The sequence below is a fragment of the Galeopterus variegatus genome, unplaced genomic scaffold, assembly GCF_000696425.1.
Source record: "Galeopterus variegatus unplaced genomic scaffold, G_variegatus-3.0.2 Scaffold6543, whole genome shotgun sequence".
Taxonomy (NCBI): Eukaryota; Metazoa; Chordata; class Mammalia; order Dermoptera; family Cynocephalidae; genus Galeopterus; species Galeopterus variegatus.
The window spans coordinates 2,751-25,323 of record NW_007732654.1 but is presented as its reverse complement, the minus strand read 5'-3'; the positions used below and the strand labels follow the sequence as shown (position 1 = coordinate 25,323).

Here is a 22,573-nt window from a genome sequence, read left to right as displayed (position 1 = left end):
TTCCACACACCTCATCCATCACTGTAGGGTTAATTATAATGAAAATCAGTGGTGCCTATTAAACACAATTGAACCTGACCTCATTATGGGCAGTGTGGTTTTATACTGTCATTGTTGCAAGTCTAAAGACAAAACTCCTGGGTTGATTTGGTCTAACTCCGCTGATCATGTGACTCACCTCTGACCTTGGTTTTTTTTCGGTTTCAGAGGCGCAGAGGCTCGGGTGTTTTTTGTGCCAATTGCCTGACCACAAAGACCTCTCTCTGGCGAAAGAATGCAAATGGCGGATACGTATGCAACGCGTGTGGCCTCTACCAGAAGCTTCACTCGGTAAGAACTCATTCCACCGTTTCAGGAAAATCTTTGTAGAGCAGCGCTGCCTCCTCCCTGGCTTGCAGTGCCTGCCCCCGCAGGGTTGGTGAATACAGTCACTTTGCGTTCACATGTGATTTATGGTGAAACAGGCTTAGATGTTATGGGGAGATACGTTTGAGATCATTAGTAATGCATTATGCTTCTTTTGATGTAAAAGAGGAAAATGATTGATCTCTGGGAACTTCACTTAACAGATAGTCGAACTAATGATTATCAGAATTTGATGGAATTTATTTAGGTAGAAGGCAGAAACCTTCCAAAAAGTTTTAAACATACACAAAAAGTTTTTTTTAAAAAAAAGGATGCACTTATGTGCAGTATAAAAGAGAGGGCAAGGAAAGAATGCTTATTTTCCAGTTTACCTTTGGAATTTGCAAGTACTATCATCTTGGCTGCTTTGGGGGCTGGAGGAGACCGGGCATTCAGAAGCAGAGTTCTGAACTAGACCAAGAACGTCACGTGAATTTCTGGGGTGTTTCCAATAACTATCTGGGCGAGACATTTGAGGTCCTGAATTGCACACACATCAGGGTAAAGTGCAAAGGTGCTTTGTGTTTTAAAATCTCCAGCTGGCTCTGGCTCACTCAGGTCCTTTGAATTACTTTTCCCCAGATTTTAGATAAAATTCTGTAATAAAATTTAAACTCACAAATCCTCCATCTGAATATGCATTTGACTTCCTGAGGACTTTTTTTTTTTAAGATTAGAAAGTTTATGTGCTGACAAGAGCTGACTTTAAAATAGGAATACTCCATTTAGTAAACAGAAATCTAAAATTTCCCGGTGCCTTTTTCATTTTGTTTGGCATTTTACCATAGCTCTTAGCACAAGCCAGTGAATAGATTACAGCTACAGGGAATACAATTTTAGACAAAACATCCTCATAAATGGACCATTAGAAGTACCCTTTTTTAAAAAAAAATACATGCTGCCAACAATACTAATTGGTAGTAAACTATAAAAACCCTAGTTATTAGCATGTAGCTAGTAGAAAGATCACCCACCACTACCACGTACCACCGTACTTTTTTTTTAACTTTCACTACTTAAGCACAGCAGTAAGCTTCCATTTAATGAATACTGACATTAATGATTTTAGTTGAACTTTGGCCAATCATAGGCCAAGAATTAATTAAACTACTGCTCTGCCAGGTTAGGATAATTTAATCATTGTGATATAAACTAAACTATTTTCTAAAAATTATTTTAGTATTCATGTCTCTGGAGGCAAGATGTTTTCAGTTTTGAGATTTTTAAAACCATAAATTGAAATACATAAAGGTTGTGCTCATATTTTATTTCAAAAACTGCCACAAACGTTATGACAGTCATTAATACAAATTTTAAGTTTCTTTATAGTATACATTAAATACTAAATTTTTTACAATATTAATAGGAACGTTTTGTAAACCTGAACATTCTAAACAAAATAAATGCACATGGCATATCCAAGCTATGTGGTATTTTCAGTCCAAAACTAGTAATTGAATTGTCAATAACAAATGTATTATTTTTCTTTCCTTCAAAATACCTTTGTGACAACAGAAATGTTCCAAACAGGATTTATATTTGTATTTTGTTTAATATATAGAAGGTAGTCCCTTGCATTAAGGTTCATCCTTTCTAGAAATTCACAAATTACATGTTGTTTATATTCCTTTTTTATGTAGAAATTATTTCCTGATTTTAATACTCTTAGAAAAATCAGACTTTAGCTCATTTAAAGATTCTTCTAATGTTTTAATCTGTAAATATGCATTAATTTATTAAACTTCTTTTGATTTTATAAATCAAAGTTAGAGCTCTTACTGCAAGTAAAGTTTTTATTACAGTCTCATCTATGTGTTTTATTCATATGACATAAACACCTGCTGAATATATGCATTAATACCAATCATGTAATGTTTAAGCTGAATAAAATACTTAAGCTGAATGAAAGTCAGCATTCAAGAGAGTAGAGTGACAGATTGGATATTTGAACCAAGGCTACAAATGAGTTTAGATTTTTCAACACAAAATTAATCCTTTTCCTATTTAGTAAAATCTTCTGTAGTGAATATAAAATATTACTAAAGGAAGAGAAATAAAAGTAAAAGGAAAAAAATCCTTCTGATATGGCTTTGGTTACCTGATATCTTTCCTCACAATCTTGTGTTTGCATTTGATTATTTATGCTCTGATATTAATATTTTGTATTTATATGTACAGTTATTTGGAAGGATACATGTATTCGTTGGCTGAGGCTGCTGTAACAAAATGCTATAGATTGGGTGACTCAACACAACAGAAATTTATTTTCTCACAGTTCTGGAGGCTGGAAGTCCGAGATTAGGGTGCCAGCATGGTTGGGTTCTGGTGAGGGCTCTCTTTCTTAGACAGCTGCCTTTGCACTGTGTCCTCACATGGTAGACAGAAATCTCTCTCTTTTCCTTTTCCTATAAAGCCACAGTCCTATTAGACGAGGGCCCCACACTTATGAACTCATTTACCCTTAATTACCTCCTACAGACAGACCATATCTCCAGATCAGTTACACCAGGGTGATGGCTTCACCATATGAATTTGGGAGCAACACCATTCAGTCCATAGCAATGCATAATTTTTCCACTGTTGTCATTCAATTCATACCTTGCATGTTACTATGTTGACATTTTAGTGCACAACTCAATCATTGAAAAGATTTCAGAAAAATCACATTTCTTCAAGTCACTTTCTACACAGTTTTATCACTAAGGGATGCGATCACAAAATCGGTTGAGTTTTGAAAGGCTGTTTTCAAGTAGATTAAAGTTTTCAGTCCACCCTGCAAAGATAGACATGATTTCATTAGGCTGAAATACAGTGCACTTTGGTTACTTCCTCTGATCCTCCTTAGGGCAAGAGGGGAAGATTTAGTAAATCTATAGCATAAAGCCTATCCTTGCTTTGAACTTAAGCATGGTTTATATTTGTGAGGAATGTTTAATGCATTTTAATGTATTTTTTAATGTTTTTCCTTTTATATATCATGTGTGTTCTCTGCAGACTCCCAGGCCTTTAAACATCATTAAACAAAACAACGGTGAGCAGATTATTAGGAGAAGAACAAGAAAGCGCCTTAACCCAGAGGCACTGCAGGCTGAGCAGCTCAACAAACAGCAGAGGGGTAGCAGTGAGGAGCAGGTCAATGGAAGCCCATTAGAGAGGAGGTCGGAAGATCATTTAACTGAAAGTCACCAGAGAGAAATTCCACTCCCGAGCCTAAGTAAATACGAAGCCCAGGGTTCATTGACTAAAAGCCATTCTGCTCAGCAGCCAGTCCTGGTCAGCCAAACTCTGGATATTCACAAAAGGATGCAACCTTTGCACATTCAGATAAAAAGTCCTCAGGAAAGTACTGGAGATCCAGGAAATAGTTCATCCGTATCTGAAGGGAAAGGAAGTTCTGAGAGAGGCAGTCCCATAGAAAAGTACATGAGACCCACCAAACACCCAAATTATTCACCCCCAGGCAGCCCCATCGAAAAGTACCAGTACCCACTTTTTGGACTTCCCTTTGTACATAATGACTTCCAGAGTGAAGCTGATTGGCTGCGGTTCTGGAGTAAATATAAGCTCTCTGTTCCTGGGAATCCGCACTACTTGAGTCATGTGCCTGGCCTACCAAATCCTTGCCAAAACTATGTGCCTTATCCCACCTTCAATCTGCCTCCTCATTTTTCAGCTGTTGGATCAGACAATGACATTCCTCTAGATTTGGCGATCAAGCATTCCAGACCTGGGCCAACTGCAAATGGTGCCTCCAAGGAGAAAACCAAGGCACCACCAAATGTAAAAAATGAAGGTCCCTTGAATGTAGTAAAAACAGAGAAAGTTGATAGAAGTACTCAAGATGAACTTTCAACAAAATGTGTGCACTGTGGCATTGTCTTTCTGGATGAAGTGATGTATGCTTTGCATATGAGTTGCCACGGTGACAGTGGACCTTTCCAGTGCAGCATATGCCAGCATCTTTGCACGGACAAATATGACTTCACAACACATATCCAGAGGGGCCTGCATAGGAACAATGCACAAGCGGAAAAAAATGGAAAACCTAAAGAGTAAAACCTTAGCACTTAGCACAATTAAATAGAAATAGGTTTTCTTGATGGGAATTCAATAGCTTGTAATGTCTTATGAAGACCTATTAAAAAAAATACTTCATAGAGCCTGCCTTATCCAACATGAAATTCCCTTCTTTTATTATTCTTTCTTTTGATGAGTAGGTTACCAAGATTAATAAGTGAGACAAATGGTCAATGAGAAAGAATGGAAGATGGTAAACAATCATTTTTTAAAACCTAGTAAGTCAAAACCTTCTTGGCTAATGTGTCCTGGGGAAACGATCCATAAGAAATACCACCAGACTATAATTACTGTCTTTGTAAAGAAAGAGATAAAAACTGTCTAGAATTTGAAAGGGTTTACATATTATACTTAACAGTATTGGGCTGGCCATTGGCCCATTTGTTGAAAAACCTATAAATTGTTGCCTAAATTTTGAAGGATCATGAAATCCTAAGCAGACGAGGAGAAAGGGAATCTCCAGGACAATAGAAGGAAAATGGTGCCCTCTCCAATCGGTCTCCTCTCGTTGACCATGTTTCAGATTTCAACCTAGAAATGTGAGCTGTGGTTAAGCTTGGTGAGAGAGCAGCAAGAAACATGACAGATGGTGGCACAATGTTTTTGGCCAGCCCTGCCTGTACATACACATGCACACCCTCTCTGATATTTTTGTCCTTTAGATGTTCAAATACTCAATAGTCCTTTTGTTTGCAGTTTAGGTTCATTTTGCCCAAATATAAATATCCATTTAAAAAAAAAAACAATGTCCTCGATGCTTTCGTAGTAATTTTATTTTAGCCAGCTATTTCTTTCTTGTATGTGATGAACCAGTTTGGATTTGTTTTTTAAGCCTCCTGTTGGTCACTAATCTCACTTGGTACATTATGATTAAAGGAATCCCCTCCGTTTAAAAAACTAGATGGATACAAATGTCAAATCATGGGTTTAATTTGTTTAGAACACATATTTCTCCACAAGGTAACCTGCTGTATTTATTTATTTTCTTTTGGTTAAATATAATTTCCAAACTTTGTGGTCAGGCAGCGTCTAAGGTTACGTTACCACAGACTGACAGTTGGTATATGTACCAGTCAATCCCTTCATTAGATTTATACAGGTTTAGTTAAGTAGCATTAAATAGGATTCTTAGAAGATTGTCTTCATAGTACTTTTAATACTTAAGGCTTTGTAAAAAACTATCCATGAAGGGAAAGCTCCTCAGCATAACTGCTCAGGGAAATAGGGCTAAATAACTGAACATTAAATAATTGGTTAAAGGTGCTGTTAGTCGAGCCTCAATGCTTGCTACAAGGATGTATGTACAAGGACTGACTTTAATAATTTGCATTATATTGTCCCAACCAGTAGTTTATTTTTTGCCACGGAGATGTAGAAGATATTACAAGCTACTGGATGCACTGTCAGATTAACTTATTTCATTAAAGAAGTTGGGAGAACAAATAGGAAAAAAAAAACTTATTTTTCTAGTAAATATTAATGTATTACATTTCAAATAATGGTGCCTGACATATTGAATAATTATTTTCTACAGTGTACGTATGCAACAAAGATATTCCATCATGCATTGGAGTCAGTTCTGGCTCTGCCTAGCTGTTTACATTTGCAAATGTAGCAAACAAGGTAATGAAGCAACTATTTCTATTGCAGTAGATATCTTTGTGTGTGTGTGCGTGTGTGCGTGTGTGTGTGTGTGTGCATTCAAGTTGTAAACGGTAACATGAAACAAATGAAAGTTCTTGATATAATGGTATGGAAAACAAGAAGGAAATGAAAATATTTTTATGCCTACTTAGGAAAAAAGGGTAGCACTATTCATTCCAAGTACTTTTTTTTTTATTTTTAAGCTTTTTAAGCTCTTAACTCACATTGTTATGCTTAAGATGATAAACATATATCCTCTTTTTATTGCTTTGTCTATGTTTCAGAGGAAGCATTTCAGAAATTATTTTGATAAGTGTTGCTGGAATCTGCAGCACTGATGTTTTTATCGCATTCTGTAGTCGCATTCGCACTCCATTTTTACATTCATTTGCGGTTGCTTTGCATTGTTTTGTTTTCTTCGGGTTTTGTTTCTTAAAGTTGGATGGCAGGTAGAGTTCCACCAGTTCGTGACTGTTGTAGTGAATGACGTTAAAAGTGTCTCCGATGTTGTGTTGTCATTTCCATTCTTGCATTTTCGTTTTCACTTAAAAAAAAAAAAAGAAAAAGAAAAAGCGAGAGAAAGAAATCAGGACTAAGTCCTCTGCTTCAGTTTCACTGTTAAAAAAGGGCCCTATTCTGATCTCACCTGTCGCGTAGCTCTAATATTCACATAAACTGAAATAAAGAGGTGGAATGAGGAATGCTGACATTCAAATTATGTGATTTAATTTATGCTTCTTAGGAATTTTGATGGATGCATCTCAAAATATATAGGCAGACCTGAAAGGTGATGATTAAAGATCTAAAAAAGAGAGGAGATTTCCCAAACAACAATATTTAATTTTCTTAGTAAAAAGAATAATAAAATGCACAGTGGCAATCCTCAAGCTAAATAATATGTGGAATGCTCAAATCAGCAAAATACCAGAAACCTGGTTAACTTGGGCAATATTACAGGTATTACTTTGTGGACAAAACTATTTCTTAAGCAATTTCTTCAGTGTTTCAGACACAGGTTATTCATTTTTTGGCATGTATGCCTTTTTTTTAATTTAATTTTTTTTCTCAGACAGACGTAGTAATGACTAGCATTGGAAAATACATATCACTATTCTTGGAATATTTATGGTCAGTCTACTTTTGGTAGAATATTCTTAGATAGCATTGACATGATAGATCTTATTCCATACTCCTTTATTATTGATTACTTTATTTTCATTTTTGTTTTCATTATTATACATATTTTGAAGGAGAAGATGTTGGGCTTTTTAAAAAGATGAAAATTTATCATAACACTAAAATACTTATTTTTTGACTTATTAAAAGCCTTTGTTCCATCTCTCAAAAAACATTATAACAAAAGGGCTTTTTTTTTTTTTCTTTTAAGATTTCTAAATCATTTTATCTTAAATTGTGATTTTTAAATGAGCTATTTAGGTACTTAACCTTTTTTTTTTAAGACTTTCGTGATGATTTAGGAATTTTCCCTCTTGGAAAAGGCTTCCCCTGTGATGAAAAGTATATGCCGGCCAAAATTGTATGCCATTAAAACCTGTAGGTCTTTTTAGATGACTTGTCAATATTCTAAATTGAGCTTTGTCTCAGACTTTAGGCCAGGACCAGCTCATGCATTCTCACTGCCCCTGCCCCTTTTCCAACGCTTTCTCTCATCATAACTCCCCTATATCCGTACTGTTGTTTGGGATAGAAACACCATCTAGAGCCAGCCCACCTCTCGGAATGTTATGGATTGAGAGAGACACTACACGACTCTAAGTAGATGAGAAAAAGATGGAGCTCTCCACGTTAATACATTAGTTCAACAGGAAAAGAGTGTGCCCAATTCTCTCTACATGACATATTGAGATGTTCTTTAAAAAAATCAACTTTTAAGATAGTGATGTTCTGTTCTAAACTGTTCTCTTTTAGTAAAGGTAGATTTTAGCAAACAAGCATGGGGATTCTTTTCAAAGGTAATATAAATGAGAAGAAAAAAGTGATTATCTTTAACAGCTCTTCGTTGAAGCCTGTGGTAGCACATAACGTTTATGATTGCACATGTGCACATGATCTATTATGATCCAATGCAAATACAGCTCCAAAAATATTAAATGTATATATATATTTTTAAATTCCTGAGGAAATGCATTTTTTCTTAATAAATTGAAAGAGCATCAATACTGCTATTAAAATAATTATTAGCCTCCTTCTGAGTGGCTACGAAACATCACAAAGTGACCTGTCTTGAGGCCTGTGAACTGCCTGCCTATTTAGTCCATGAACATGAACACATTTCTAGAAGGGGAGTGTCTGCCATTGAGCAGTGAAAAGTTGGGAGTCAAGAAGCTGGTGTTCTGTTTCTGTGCTATATGCCAGCCTTCTGCCTAAAGTTTAGATGAGCTCACAGCTACCTATCTTTGGGTTGAGGGTCATGGCAGAAAAACTCAAGGCATCTTTGGTGAGCAAGGAGGTGAAAGCTTGCTGATGTCCTAGACACAGGAGAAAACTGAGCAATTGAAATGCAACCTGAACATGAAACTATGCTAGCCAAAAGTAAGTGCTGTTGGGTGGAATTCTCTCAGCAGGCAACTGTAAATGAGAAGAGAATAGAAAGACACTTGTCCAGACTTTGGAGGGCAGTGTTATTTTCCCAAAGAAAGACTTGGCCAAGGGGAGAGGCATAGCTTCGCCGAGCACTTCCTTTTGGTTTTCCATTGCTGTTTCATAGACAGCAGGCTCACATGTTCCTGATAGTAGTACAGTTGTTTAGAAAGCATCCCCGGTCACTTGCAGTAATTAGAACCTCTGGAAGATGCTAAGGCAGAGTGTATCAAGTCAAGGATGAAGAAAATGTGAAATTCAACAGTAATCCACACATAGAAACTGGATAACGTATGCTCATGTGTTGTTCTCCTGAAAGGAAAGGTAGAGCTGTAAGCCTCACTCTGTCCTCCACCAGAGAAAAGCAAAAGTAAATTCATGATAGAAATAATGTTTAGCCTTCCCCAGAGAAAATGATCCTTTAAGACCCATAAGTCCCAAAACTGGATCCTGGTTTTACTCTTGGTTGTTTTTTCAATATATGAACTGCAGCAAATCACTTTTTCTTTTTTGTGCCTCAGGTTCCTCAGCTGTAAAATGGAAAAATATGTTAATAATAATAATAATATTAATAATAATAATAATAATGGTAATGTAGTACTTGTTTGTAAAGCACTTTGAGATCCTTGGTTGAAAGGCACCGTGGGAGTGCCAAATATTATTATATGTGGCCAAGGGGGTTAAACTCTCAGTTCCCAATGGCCAGGAAAGGTTGGGGTCAATTTTGTTTAAGATGAGCTGTAAATATAGTAACTAGACAGCCTACAGTGTTGACTATGAAGAGGCAAAACTTAAGGCTGATAAAAACCATAGTTTCTTATTGGCTACCAACAAGGCAAATATCAGAGTAACAAATGCCAAATTCCTTCAGGTGAACTCTTTGACAACATGGGTAATTTGGGGGGAGGGATTGGGGTGGGAAACATCTCAAAATGCCAATGTAAAATTAATTTACAGCAATATTCACCAGCAGAAAATGTCTTTCATATGGAATGATTTCATGTTGCTAAGAAAAAGAATTCAATTTGTAGTCCTGATTTGAATAGTAGAATGTTGGCTATAATAGTTCTGTTCTTACAACACATGGAATTTTTTGTTGTTGTTTTATTTTATTTTGTTTTCATAGTGCATGTTCATTTCTACTCACAAACATGTTTTTGGTGTATTTCTTATGCAAACAATCTTCAGGCAGCAAAGATGTCTGTTACATCTAAACTTGAATAATAAAGTTTTACCACCAGTTATACATAACGGCGTTGGTATGGTTTATATGGATTCACTTTCACCATGGAGCAATAGGAAATACAGACCATTGTATCATATAGACAGGCTCTCGTGAACTGAGATGGTGAAATTAAAATCACCATTTTTAAAATTTTTCTAAGATTGATAAAACCTGGATTCTCTCAACTTGTTTTGTTTTGCTTTTCTTTTTTTCTTTAACCAATCAATCTCTATTGATAGATTTTGTGTAAAAAAATTATACTAGTTTCTTTAGGAAGATTAACAATAAAAATTGTACTTATTTCAAAAACATTTATTGAGTATCAAGTATTGAGTGTTGAGTACTGGGTAATGATTATGTTACAATTCACAAAAATTCTTGCTTACGAAATTTAACTTTGATTCAGTTCCGTACACTCACAGGAATATGATGTGAATACCTTTCTTGTTTGCTCAAAGTGGAATTAATCAGAGCAAGGTTTCTGAAGGCTGATTTTGAAAGAGGGAAGAGGCAAATGAAATCCAGACAGGAAGAGGACACGAGAAGACTCACCTGCGTGTTTTTAACCAGAAAGAAAAACACAAAAAGACAGGACATAAAGTTTAAAAATAGTTGATTGCTTCAGATTATTTGTTTTGAAACTTTCAAAATAATTAGTATCTACCCTCCTTTTGCAATCATCACTTCTCATTTTTGTGAACTCAAATTAAGGAACAAATTCTTTTATTTAGTTTTTTTTTTTTTTTTTTTTTCTTTACCCTCCTTTCCTTTCTCCTGTGTTGAAAACAAAAGAATAGAGACTCTTTGAGGGGCTCCTGTAGTGGTAATGAGCTTGCTTCACAGCTGGAGGCAACGTTCTCTAGATAAGGGTGTAGTAATAACACTTAATGGGATTCCTTTCCCGTATATAGTATTTGATTCTTCCATCAGGGGCCACTTCTTAGATAAGGTTGAGTACACTGTGTTCTCACCCAGGACTGTCAGAATGCCATTAAAGGAGAAATATGCAGCTGTCGGCTATTTACCATTGTTCGAGAGTAGAGAAGGGAGTGGGTCAGCTCTGGACTCGTCTCCCACCTCTCAGTCTCCCATCTCTGCGAGGGGAGACAAGGGTCAGGAGCAGGGTTGTGCAGATAAGCAGGCAAGGGGCCTGCCTGCAGGAAGCTGGCTGGGTGGAGACTCGGAGCTGGAGAGCTCCTTTCCGTGTATGAAGGGGAGTCTTTCCTTGGCTGTAAGAATATTAGCAGGGGACAATGCTGACTTGTGTTCCCAGATGTTCAGTTTTCAAAGAAGATCAGACAACGGGAATTTTATATGAAATCTCCGAATTTTTAAATGTTAGTAGCTATTTTTTTTTTAAATACTGCAAAAGCCAAACAAAACCCTTGTTTAGAATAAATTCCCTGGACTGTCAGAGTGAGAGCCCTGGAGCTTGAACACTAGTGAACTCTGATAACTGGTAGGGAGGATATTGGGCAAAGGGCTGAGGTTGCTTTTGGTTCCTCTGGGTTTTGTCTCCAGCTCTACCAGGAAAACCCAGAGAATCGCGGTTGCAGCACCTGCCTGATTCCTTCAGAGCCACATTGGCTTCAGACTAAAAACATTTGCACAGAAGAAAAAAACCCCCATTTTTATAAGCATACTGCAAATTACTTTGTACTTTTATTCTTCATCTTTGTAATCCCAAGTACAGTTGTGTTGCCGTCGTCAGCTTCTAAACATGAACAAATTTACCCTTTCATGAGCAAAGAAATGTCAAAAACTATTAAAACTAGCTAAAATCAGTGTCCCCTAGTGCCCAAGATACCCTTATATCCCTCTCCATGTCATAGTGTTAGAGCGAAAATAACAGGGATAGAAAAACAAAGCATAGCAGTAGATAGGGAGGGAGGGAGGGGCTTTTTCATGTTATAGTTGATCATATTAATGAATAATTTTAAGCATTTCTTAAAACAAAAATAATTTTTCTACTGAAACTTTATTTCTAGTTTTCTAATACTGTTCTCTAATATATTCAGGATGTCAGTAACCTAAGACCATTTTTATAAATGTTGTAGTATTTATATAAAGAATATTACAGCAGGTAACAACTGATTCTTCCAACTTCCTGCTTAATAACAACAAACAAAAAACAAAATGAACAAATATTAACTTTTTTCATGTAAGCAAGAGACTGGGATAGTAACGGTTATAAAAAATATACATATAATAGAAATCGCTTAAATTATTTCCATAAAGAGGTTAATTTCCAAGTTAAGATTGCATGAGCACTAAACTGTAAGCAGTTTCCCAGGAATACTTATGAACTCCAAACCCACAAATACATCACAGTCTTTTTGTCAGAACATGTACCACCTTTACGTAAAAACAATGTCTACCACCACCATATTTACACATTAGTCAGTTTTTAGAGTTAGTATAATATACAATCAACAGTATTTTCTTTAGAGCTTAAATTTACTTAGATATTTTCATTCTACATAGTATGTATTACCCACTGTAATTGATATAACCTTAAAAGAATGTATGGCATCAGTGAGTTTTTGAAGCATTATTTGATATCATCATGATGCTGTGTTTTCTATAATTTTTTTACAATTGATTTTTTCTCTAGTGAAATTAATATTGCCATTATTTTTTTATTTATTGGTGATAATATGTTATACAAACCCAGGCTTCATTCAACAATATCTATTCATTCAACAAATATTAATTAAGCATTTTCTATGTGCCAAGCACTATTCGGGATATATCAATGAAAGAAAACAGACCAAAACTCCTGCCCATATGGAAGGGAGACAGACAATAAACATACACACAAAATAAGTAAATATATTAATAATATTTTGTTAGAAAGTGATAAATGCTATGGAGGAAGAGCAGCATTTGGCAAGGTGGGATGGGTGAAGCCATATTCAATAGGCTCAGCAGTACAGGTCTCATTTGAACCAACACAAAGGAGGGAACAGGAGAGTAGATCATAAAGTAAGAGAATATACTTGGTAAAGTTGAGGAGGAGCAAGAAGACCAATGTAGCCAGGGCAGGGTAAAAGAGGGATAGAGTATTTAGAGATTCACATAGAGACATAGTGTTAAGATGGAAAGAAGTCAGCTCATTTAGAACATGGTCAGCCACAATAAGTATTGTGGCTTTCATTCCGTCAGAAGTGGGAAAGTAATTTAGTGTTTAGAGCACAGGAGTGTTATATGATTTATGTTTTAATGGAACCATTTTCCTCCATGCATAAAGTAAATCATGGGAGGTGAGGAGACAAGATAGAAGCAAGGAGACCAGAGAGGAAGATAATTCAGGGATTGCTGTAAGAGATGAGAAGCCCAGAAAAGTAGTTAAAATTCCAGATAATATTTTGGAGGTAGAGCAAACTAGATTCCTTGGGTGTCGGGTGTGAGAGAAAGAGAAGGGTCAAGAATTATCCCAAGATTTTTTTTTTGTCTGAACAACTGGAAGAATATATCTGCCATAAACAGGTGGGGAACACTGTTGGTGGATCAAGTTTGGAGTAGGACAGGAAAGGAGTTACATTTTGGACATACTGTGTTTAGGATCCAAACAAAAATGTCAAGTAGACTGTTAGAGCTGAGTTGGGAGTTGGGAATTGGATATCTATACACGGTATTTAAAACAGATTGGCTGAGATCATCTAGGAGTAAATAGAGAAGAAAATAAGTCCAATATTTGGAAATCAAAGAAATGAGGAGACACTAGCAACAAAAACCGAGAAGGAGGCGTCTATGAGGTAGAAGGAAAAACAAGAGAGTAAGGTATTTTGAAAGCCAAGTAAAACAAAACTTTACCAAAAAGGAAGGAGTGATTGGCCTTATACGATGCTACTGTTAGATCAAGTAGGATACACACGGAGGACTGGCCATTGGCTTTAGCAACATGAAGGTCACCAGCAGGTTGGGTTATATAATTTGTGGGGCCCCCTTGTTCAACAATTAATTTCAAGATGGTGACAGAGCATTTAACAAAGATCAGGGCCTTAAGACAGGGCCCCGTGCAACTGCAGAGGGCAGGGTAAACTAGGGGAAGAGTATTTCGTGCCCATGAAGCTGGTCCTGGTTGACAGTGATATTGACAAGAGCAGTTTTGGTGGAGAGGTGGATTTGAAAGCCTGGTGGAATATATTGAAGAGAGAATAGAAAGAAAAGTTTGAAAACTGAATATAGAAACATTTGGGGGAGCTTTGCTTTAAAGAGGATCAGGAAAATGGGGTGATAGCTGAACCAACAGAAAATTTGTTTTTGTTTTTGTTTAGTGTAGGAGAAGTGAGAGCATGTTTCTTCACTAAAGACGGTGATGCAATAGGAAGGTTCTTATTCATCTTACAGGAGAGAGAGGAGAAAATAGCTGGAGTGATGATTCATCTTACAGGAGAGAGAGGAGAAAATAGCTGGAGTGATGATTCATCTTACAGGAGAGAGAGGAGAAAATAGCTGGAGTGATGTGTTTCTTCACTAAAGACGGTGATGCAATAGGAAGGTTCTTATTCATCTTACAGGAGAGAGAGGAGAAAATAGCTGGAGTGATGTTCTTTAATAGGTGAACAAGTGAAGGGAGTTAGGAGCTAATGCCCAAGTGCAGAGGATGACTTTTGAAAAGACACGAATAGTTCACAATCACTAAAGACGGTGATGCAATAGGAAGGTTCTTATTCATCTTACAGGAGAGAGAGGAGAAAGTAGCTGGAGTGATGTTCTTTAATAGGTGAACAAGTGAAGGGAGTTAGGAGCTAACGCCCAAGTGCAGAGGATGACTTTTGAAAAGACACGAATAGTTCACAGACATAGTCACAGTGGGCAAAGCAGACCACGTGGACACAGATGTTGGAAAATGCATGGATGTAATGGTGGAGTCCCTGAAAGCTCTATTTTCTTGATGAAATGTTTTTCTTGTGCCACTACTGTTCTGATTCTTACTCCATTCAGAACTCCAAAGCACTCCATTCAGAAACTAGGCAGTTCAAGCAATGAATAAGTCAATGCTGTTTGGTTATATCCAATGTCATTTGAATATTTGGATAAAGTCAGAAAAACTGTCACTTGACTGAAGATGGTAATTAAATCTCACTTTAAAAGTTACTTCTATAAAAATCTGCCCCAACAGTTTGCTTAGTTAGTTCAAAGTATTATTTTTCATTTTCTTAATTTTATTTTTTAAATGAAAGCATGCACTTGTTATGCTAATAAAGACCACCATAGAAAGTGTAGCATCCTTAGTTTTTCTTAATACCATCTTATAAATTCCTGAAGATGCACTCAGTAAAATGCAAGTTTTTACTAAGTTTTTCTTGTGCCTGTGGTTGATTTTTGAGTGAGTTCTTTTCTGTTTGTTCAGTACTGATTCCGAACTTGGAACTGTGAGATGGCAGTGGAAAACACAGAGTTAAAATTTGGTGCATACTCTTGATGTTTCCACAGATGCACGGTCAATTAAGTTATAAGGTTGCTTTGTTGTAAACCTCTTTTCATTTGGGATATTTTCTGAAACTTTAGTTGCATTTAATTTCATTATACATTTTAGTACTCGACAAAAAAATCTTCCCATTATCTTAATATAATTTTATTAAAATTATCTATCTTTCCCATGGTTACTTTTAAAAATAAGATAATATCATATTCAATGGCTATCCATTTGTTATTTGATAACAGCTTTGTTATTTGATAACAGTTGCAGTAACTTCAAAGAAAGTGCTGAAGGAACGATATCTTACCTTAATGTCTAAGAAACTAAGAATCAAGATTTGAAGGCCCAAATCAAATGAACCTCAATGACTCAGAGAATGAAATTGCTTTAGTTTTTCCTACCGTGTATGGCTCCTTTAAGTGCAACACAGCAACCATACTTCCTACATGCATGCAAACCTTAAGGCAAGCCACCTCCTTGTCAATGGCAAATGTTTATCATAATTGACAAACACAATTAGAATAAGTTGCCTGGTATTCTTACATTACTGGCCAATGATGGCAATTGAGGCTTCAGTATTCTCAAACATAAATCTTTTTTTTTTCTGAATTAGTGCCAGCTGGTCCTTATTTCTCTGACTGTCTCATATTTAAAGACAGCAGTTAAGCTTTCATTTTGATTCAAGTTGTCCACAGCAAAAGTGTAAGGAAGCCTATTTCACTTGATGCCTTTGTGGCCTGGGCCATCTAATTTGCTTTCAAACAGTTACCTCACTAGTATCTTAACATCCAGAAAGAAATAAATTGTCATTTGCTTTTAAAGACATTGGATTCTTGAAGATGGACTACTTTCTTTGGTATTTTAAACATTATTTCATTTAACTAAAGCTTAGTACAAACACAACTTCCATGAGCATGTCCTTTCATTCAAACCAATGGCTCTAACACCCTAACAAGCTGTGGGTAGATAGATGATCATTTCAGTTAATTAAGTTTGTAGATGAACATATCATTTGAACTAAGCCTACTCCTTCATGTCTGCTTTCAGAATGTGCTCACACAGACTCAAGTATGAAAGCCACTAAACCGTCCTCCTTTTGACCTTCCTGCTCCAACCAATTTAACCTCAAAAACAAACTATGTTTTATAATTAACACAAACTGTTTTTTTCAAGGAAAACACTAATGTGAAGCTCTGTTGATATTTAAACTGAGTCATAGAATGTTATTCTACATAGAAATATATTTTTAATATTTCTTAAAAGAATAAACACCCAGAGTAAAGAGTACTGCCTATTGGCACATACCATTGTCCATGATTATTTTAGATAATTGATCATTTTAAGATGGACTAATGAAATAAAAATCAACATTTTATAAGCATTAATACATTGGATTATGTTTTAAATTTCTTTGGTCTGGGGGAAGACATGAAATATAACAACAATAACAAAAAACAAAGCCATAATCTTATAAGTTGTTTTAACATGGTGACTTCTATTTTGGGAGCAAATTTCATGGAACTCTTGGGGAAGTTTCATAAATAGGTCCCATAATAGCAAAATTTTGAGTACTAATAGTGACCATTTAGGATCCAATCAGCCATCAAAGAGATTCTTTATTTCCCTTTTTTAAAGTGTGCTTTTTCCTCTAAAGACATTTGTTTATAGATTATGTTTATTAATAGATACAAATACATGGTATTACTTTGCATTTTGGCAAGTCAGTTTATATATAATCCTCCATTTATCTCTTAGTGAATATGCAAAGATTATAAAAGCAGGCAACGAGGGCAATCTACACTATCTTACTATAAGCTAAAGAGCCAAGGCTGGCTCTTCAGGGCTTCCACACAAATAATTGAGCACTGCACCTCCTAGGCACCTGTTTTCAGTTTCCCAAGTTGACTAAATCAACTTGGCCTTATCCATAAACATTTCTAGAAATTCTGTTGGTCATGGGTAACATCTTTATATACAGGATGCTTATGTGTGGTGAACCATCATAATGGATTTGGTGGTAAATAAAATAGCTAGATCATTATTTAATTTTTGGATTGTCGACTCTCAAAATGTAAAAAATGTAATTCTCACATAAAAACAACATGATTCTCACAGGGAAAGCAAGCACATGCCAAAGTGATAATTAACTCATTAATGAGAAAACAAGAAATATGGCAAAGCTGGTTCGAAAAAAGATAAAGACTGAAAGAATGCTGAAATTAGGTTATTAAATGAGATGCAACATACCTTACAACCTTTTGGGTTGTCTTCGTTACTGGACAGAAATCATTTACATCTATTCTGAACATAAAATCATTTGTGTCTGAATAGTTTTCTACAAGGTAACTTTATAGAGATGTAAAATAGTAATAATAAATATTCATATTCTTCTAGTCAGTGCCTTAAGATAACAGACATTTAGATCATGCTTAATATGACATTGAAAGGTCAAGTAGTCATCATTTTTGGCCTATTTCAAAATGTGGTTATTTTTCCTTAACAAAATATAGAAGAATCTGAAAAAATATTACAACATTTGTATCTTTCCATAGTATGTACTTTCTGAAAATGAAAGTTACCACTTCCTGTGAGTTGTGTTATGAATTACAGTTATATAAAACAACACGAATGCAGAAAATAATGAATGGATTTTATTTTCCAGTCTTAATATTGACATCAAATTCACGACAATTTAAATACCAGATTACTCAAGAAAAATCCCTACTTCTAGCTTATGCTCAGTCATGGAAATTTTATTATAATGAGGAAAAAATATAAATATATAAAGGGTATTCAAAGTACAGAAAACATAAATATGCCTTTCTGACATTTTGGCTCATGGAATTGTCACAGAAGACTCTCAAATTCAGACAAAAGCTTTTCTGCTCTCACTCACGATTTCATGAACTACTATGGCTTCCTTTTTTTCCAAAGCATCAAGAAGTGTGGCAAAAATTCTTTTTTGGCTCATGGAATTGTCACAGAAGACTCTCAAATTCAGACAAAAGCTTTTCTGCTCTCACTCACAATTTCATGAACTACTATGGCTTCCTTTTTTTCCAAAGCATCAAGAAGTGTGGCAAAAATTCTTTTTTGGCAGAGGATATTTGTTATATTTCTCTGTAGGAAACTACAACAAAATAGCTCCCCCACCCCACCCACCACTATTTATACCTATCTCTACAATTTGGGTCATTATATTTTAAATAGGGGAATGGTGACCCAGATGCTAATTGTGGATGAATTGATTCTCCAACTACTTACTTTTGTTTTATTCCAAAATAACATTTTTATATCAACCAGAAGAGGGCAGGGAAGGGAAGAAGAGGTAAACGCATATTAGCGTGACTTTATTGCTTAAAATTAGTAAGGACAGAGCTCATTTTTTTCTTTATTCTTAGTTTTCAACATTGTATCTAGTAGTAGTGGACATCCAATAAATAATTTTTAGATTCAACAGAATTATTTGTTAATGGCTCTGAAAATTTTGACTAGCGGAAGAGATTTTAACCAAAAAGAAAGTAACATTTGGGAATTACTTGGGGAATAAAACTCTTTGGAATTGCTTTCTGTTTTTAAAATTTAGTATTTATTGAAACTATTTTAAACAATTAGCCACTGAATAAATGTGTATTATTAAATCATGAAGGGTCAAGGATTGAATTTATTTAACCAATGATTGGGAATGCAGGTGGACAATATATATCACTAAAATGTGCACATGAGGAACTGCCAAACCCAAATTTGTTCTCTACTTATTTATCTGTGGGCTGCTACGATATAAAAATTCCATTCCAAAAATTCATATGTTGAATGAATTCTAACCACCAAACCAATTGTATTAGGAGATGGGAGTCTTTGGGAGGTGGTTAGGGCATAGGGCAAAGCTCTCATGAATGATGTTAGTGCCCTTATAAAACAGACCCAAGAGAGACCCCACAATACTTTCACCATGTGAGGACACAGCAAAAAGAACTAGGAGGTGGGTCCTTATCAGACACTGAATCTGCCAGTGCCTTCAGACACTTCCCTGCTTCCAGAACTGTTAGCAATAAATTTCTGTTGTTATAAGCCACCTAGTCTATGGTATTTTGTCTTTTTATTATTATTATTATTATTTGGTGGCTAGCCAGTATAAGGATCGAACCCGGACGTTGGCTTCTGTTGTTATAAGCCACCTAGTCTATGGTATTTTGTCTTTTTATTATTATTATTATTATTATTATTATTTGGTGGCTAGCCAGTATAAGGATCGAACCCGGACGTTGGCATTATCAGTGCCATGTTCTAACCAACTGAGCTAACCAGCCAGCCAGCTACGGTATTTTGTTATAGTAGCACGGACAGACTAAGACATGGGCCTAATGGGTTAGCTAGTCAGAATCAACAAAAGTCCTGCGGTGTGCCAGCTGAAACAATAGGGATGGTTTTTAAAACAAAAGGTCTCTCTGAAGTTTATCTGCAGCCTGGATGTGGGCAGGGAAAAGTATGACTTAAGGACAACCTTCCACAATTGTTCATTGGTAACAGTTGGCTATTTGTTAGTTTTGTTCTTCTTTTTTAACATAATTTCCTACTTTTTAAATTCTGAGTTGATTCAGGTTTGTTGAAAAACATTTATTGATCATCTGTATTATGGGAACTATGTATTTTCCTATAACAAATTATGTCAGCAGATAACACCATCATCATAAAATCCTGAGAGCCATCCTAGCTGTTTCCCTTTTTCTCACCCTCATGTCCAATCTTTGAACAAGCCCTGCTAATTTTACTTGCTAAGCTACTGCCACCTACTCTCTGCACCCCATGTCTTTGCCCCAGATGAGTTGTCTTACTTCAGGGTCATGGCCATCCTCACCTACTTGAATATAGCTTCCACACAGCTGCCAGGTGAACTCTATAAAATGCAAATCTGACCTTGTTATTCACTTACATTAAGACCTGCATGCTTCCTGCTTAGTTTACAGAGTAAAACACAAGTCTTTTTGCATAATAAAACCTTCCAGCCTAGCTCCCATTGACCTTGACAGCTTCATCACTCCCTGGTCCTAATTTCACAAACGCATCAAGGATTTCTCAAGTCTATGTGATTACTTGTACTGTTTTCTCTGATTGGAGTGCCCTTCCCACATTTATTTGCCTGTTTTTCTCATTACTGAACTGTCAAGACTGAGGTCAGAAATTATCTCTTAGCATGACTTCCCTGAGCAGAGTGCTGAAAATTCCCCTTCTCTGGACTTCCTGGCACACACCTTTCTTTTCACAAACAACATATTAAAATAGTCTTACTCCCTACATAAAAGCCACGCTTGAAATACGGCTACTATGCCCAAAGTTTCTTGTTGGCCAGTTAGCTCAGTTGATTAGAGTGTCGTGTTGATAACACAAAGGTCCAGGGTTCAATCCCTGTACTAGCCTGCACACAAGAAAAGGTCTTGTCTTTACTATTGTAATATTTAAATTAAATGAGTGCATGTGGCTAGTGACTACTGTATTGGAGACTGCAGTCCAAGACTCGTCCTAAGGAGGTTTTCATGTTATGTTGCTCTACCGTAGGAAAGTAAAAACATTAGCATCTTAATGTTCTTTCTTCCCTTTGTTTCTATGGTTAATAAATAAATAAATAAATAAATAAATAAATAAAACAAAAATAACAACTCAGTATTTAATGGTAAGTACTTTATATTTATGTGAATTAATGTTATAAGCAGCTAAAAAAGTCATTTAAAAATATGTCAGTATTTTAAATTTCTTGAATAATTTACTTTGGCAAGTGTACTAAAGCCACTTTATATTACAGTAATGTCTCTGACTCTGTAATCAGCTGAAACATGCTTTTCTCCATGGGCCTTTTTAACCACTGTGAAAAATTGATTACACGTCATTTGATCTCAGGTTTACAGNGTTGATAACACAAAGGTCCAGGGTTCAATCCCTGTACTAGCCTGCACACAAGAAAAGGTCTCGTCTTTTCTATTGTAATATTTAAATTAAATGAGTGCATGTGGCTAGTGACTACTGTATTGGAGAGTGCAGTCCAAGACTCGTCCTAAGGAGGTTTTCATGTTATGTTGCTCTACCGTAGGAAAGTAAAAACATCAGCATCTTAATGTTCTTTCTTCCCTTTGTTTCTATGGTTAATAAATAAATAAATAAATAAAACAAAAATAACAACACAGTATTTAATGTTAAGTACTTTATATTTATGTGAATTAATGTTATAAGCAGCTAAAAAAGTCATTTAAAAATATGTCAGTATTTTAAATTTCTTGAATAATTTACTTTGGCAAGTGTACTAAAGCCACTTTATATTACAGTAATGTCTCTGACTCTGTAATCAGCTGAAACATGCTTTTCTCCATGGGCCTTTTTAACCACTGTGAAAAATTGATTACACTTCATTTGATCTCAGGTTTACAGTATCAGAGCATTCCTGTATTTCTGGACATTATTGGTGGTTTTATAAAACGAGAAAGCAAAAGCTGTGAGTAATTTTCAAACTTCAACCTTAATTTCAATATTTTAAAATTTAGCTGACATGGTAATTATCCCAGAAATTGTCTTAACTAAATGATTTGTGAAACTATGATTGTCCCATTAAAATGACAGAGTACTCAATCAGGAGAGAAAAATGGTTCTCTGAGGTTTGGCCCTATTAAGCAGGTTCTTTATATTATTATCCACTTCTCATTTTGAATGTATGCAGCTGTGTGTTTCCGTATGTGTGAGGAGAAGCACCATAGCCAGGCAATGGCTAATGTCAGAGTAGAACAGTGCAGCAGAGGGTTAGGAGTGCAGATTCTGGGGGCAGACTGCCCGACTGGAATTCCCTTCTGCTGCTCACTGATGGTGTAATGGAAGTAGTTCAGTTGCCCACTCTCTCCCTCAGTTTCCTCATCTGTAAGTGGGAATGATAATTTGATCTGTCATGCTGATCTGCATTGTGCTACAGGAAAATGCTCACATTTTAATTTTATTTAGCAACACGGGATATTTCTTGCTAACACTACATGTTCATCTCAGATTAGTTGGGGGCTCACCTCCACATCACTGTTGCTCAGGAACCTGGACAGATACAGCCATCACTATCTGGAATATCACCAGACAACATGCCAGAGCAGAAAGAGCTCAGGAAGGTCTCTCTTTGGCAAGTGTGTTCACCCAGAAGTGACCTACGTCACTTACCCTCACAC

The 22,573-nt window shown here is 35.9% G+C and overlaps 1 protein-coding gene across 1 annotated transcript; it reads left to right on the top strand.

Moving 5' to 3' along the window:
* Positions 1 to 204: 204 nt before the first annotated feature.
* LOC103606385 (zinc finger transcription factor Trps1-like) lies at positions 205 to 9,975 on the top strand. Its single transcript, XM_008590988.1, has 2 exons — positions 205 to 330; positions 3,400 to 9,975. Exon 2 carries the CDS (start codon positions 3,709 to 3,711, stop codon positions 4,459 to 4,461), a length of 753 nt encoding a protein of 250 aa, XP_008589210.1. The 5' UTR covers positions 205 to 330; positions 3,400 to 3,708; the 3' UTR covers positions 4,462 to 9,975.
* Positions 9,976 to 22,573: the final 12,598 nt, after the last annotated feature.

Bases quoted from the DNA above. Each gene is read 5' to 3' on its own strand.
- LOC103606385 (XM_008590988.1), top strand. From the start codon at position 3,709: ATGCAACCTTTGCACATTCAGATAAAAAGTCCTCAGGAAAGTACTGGA.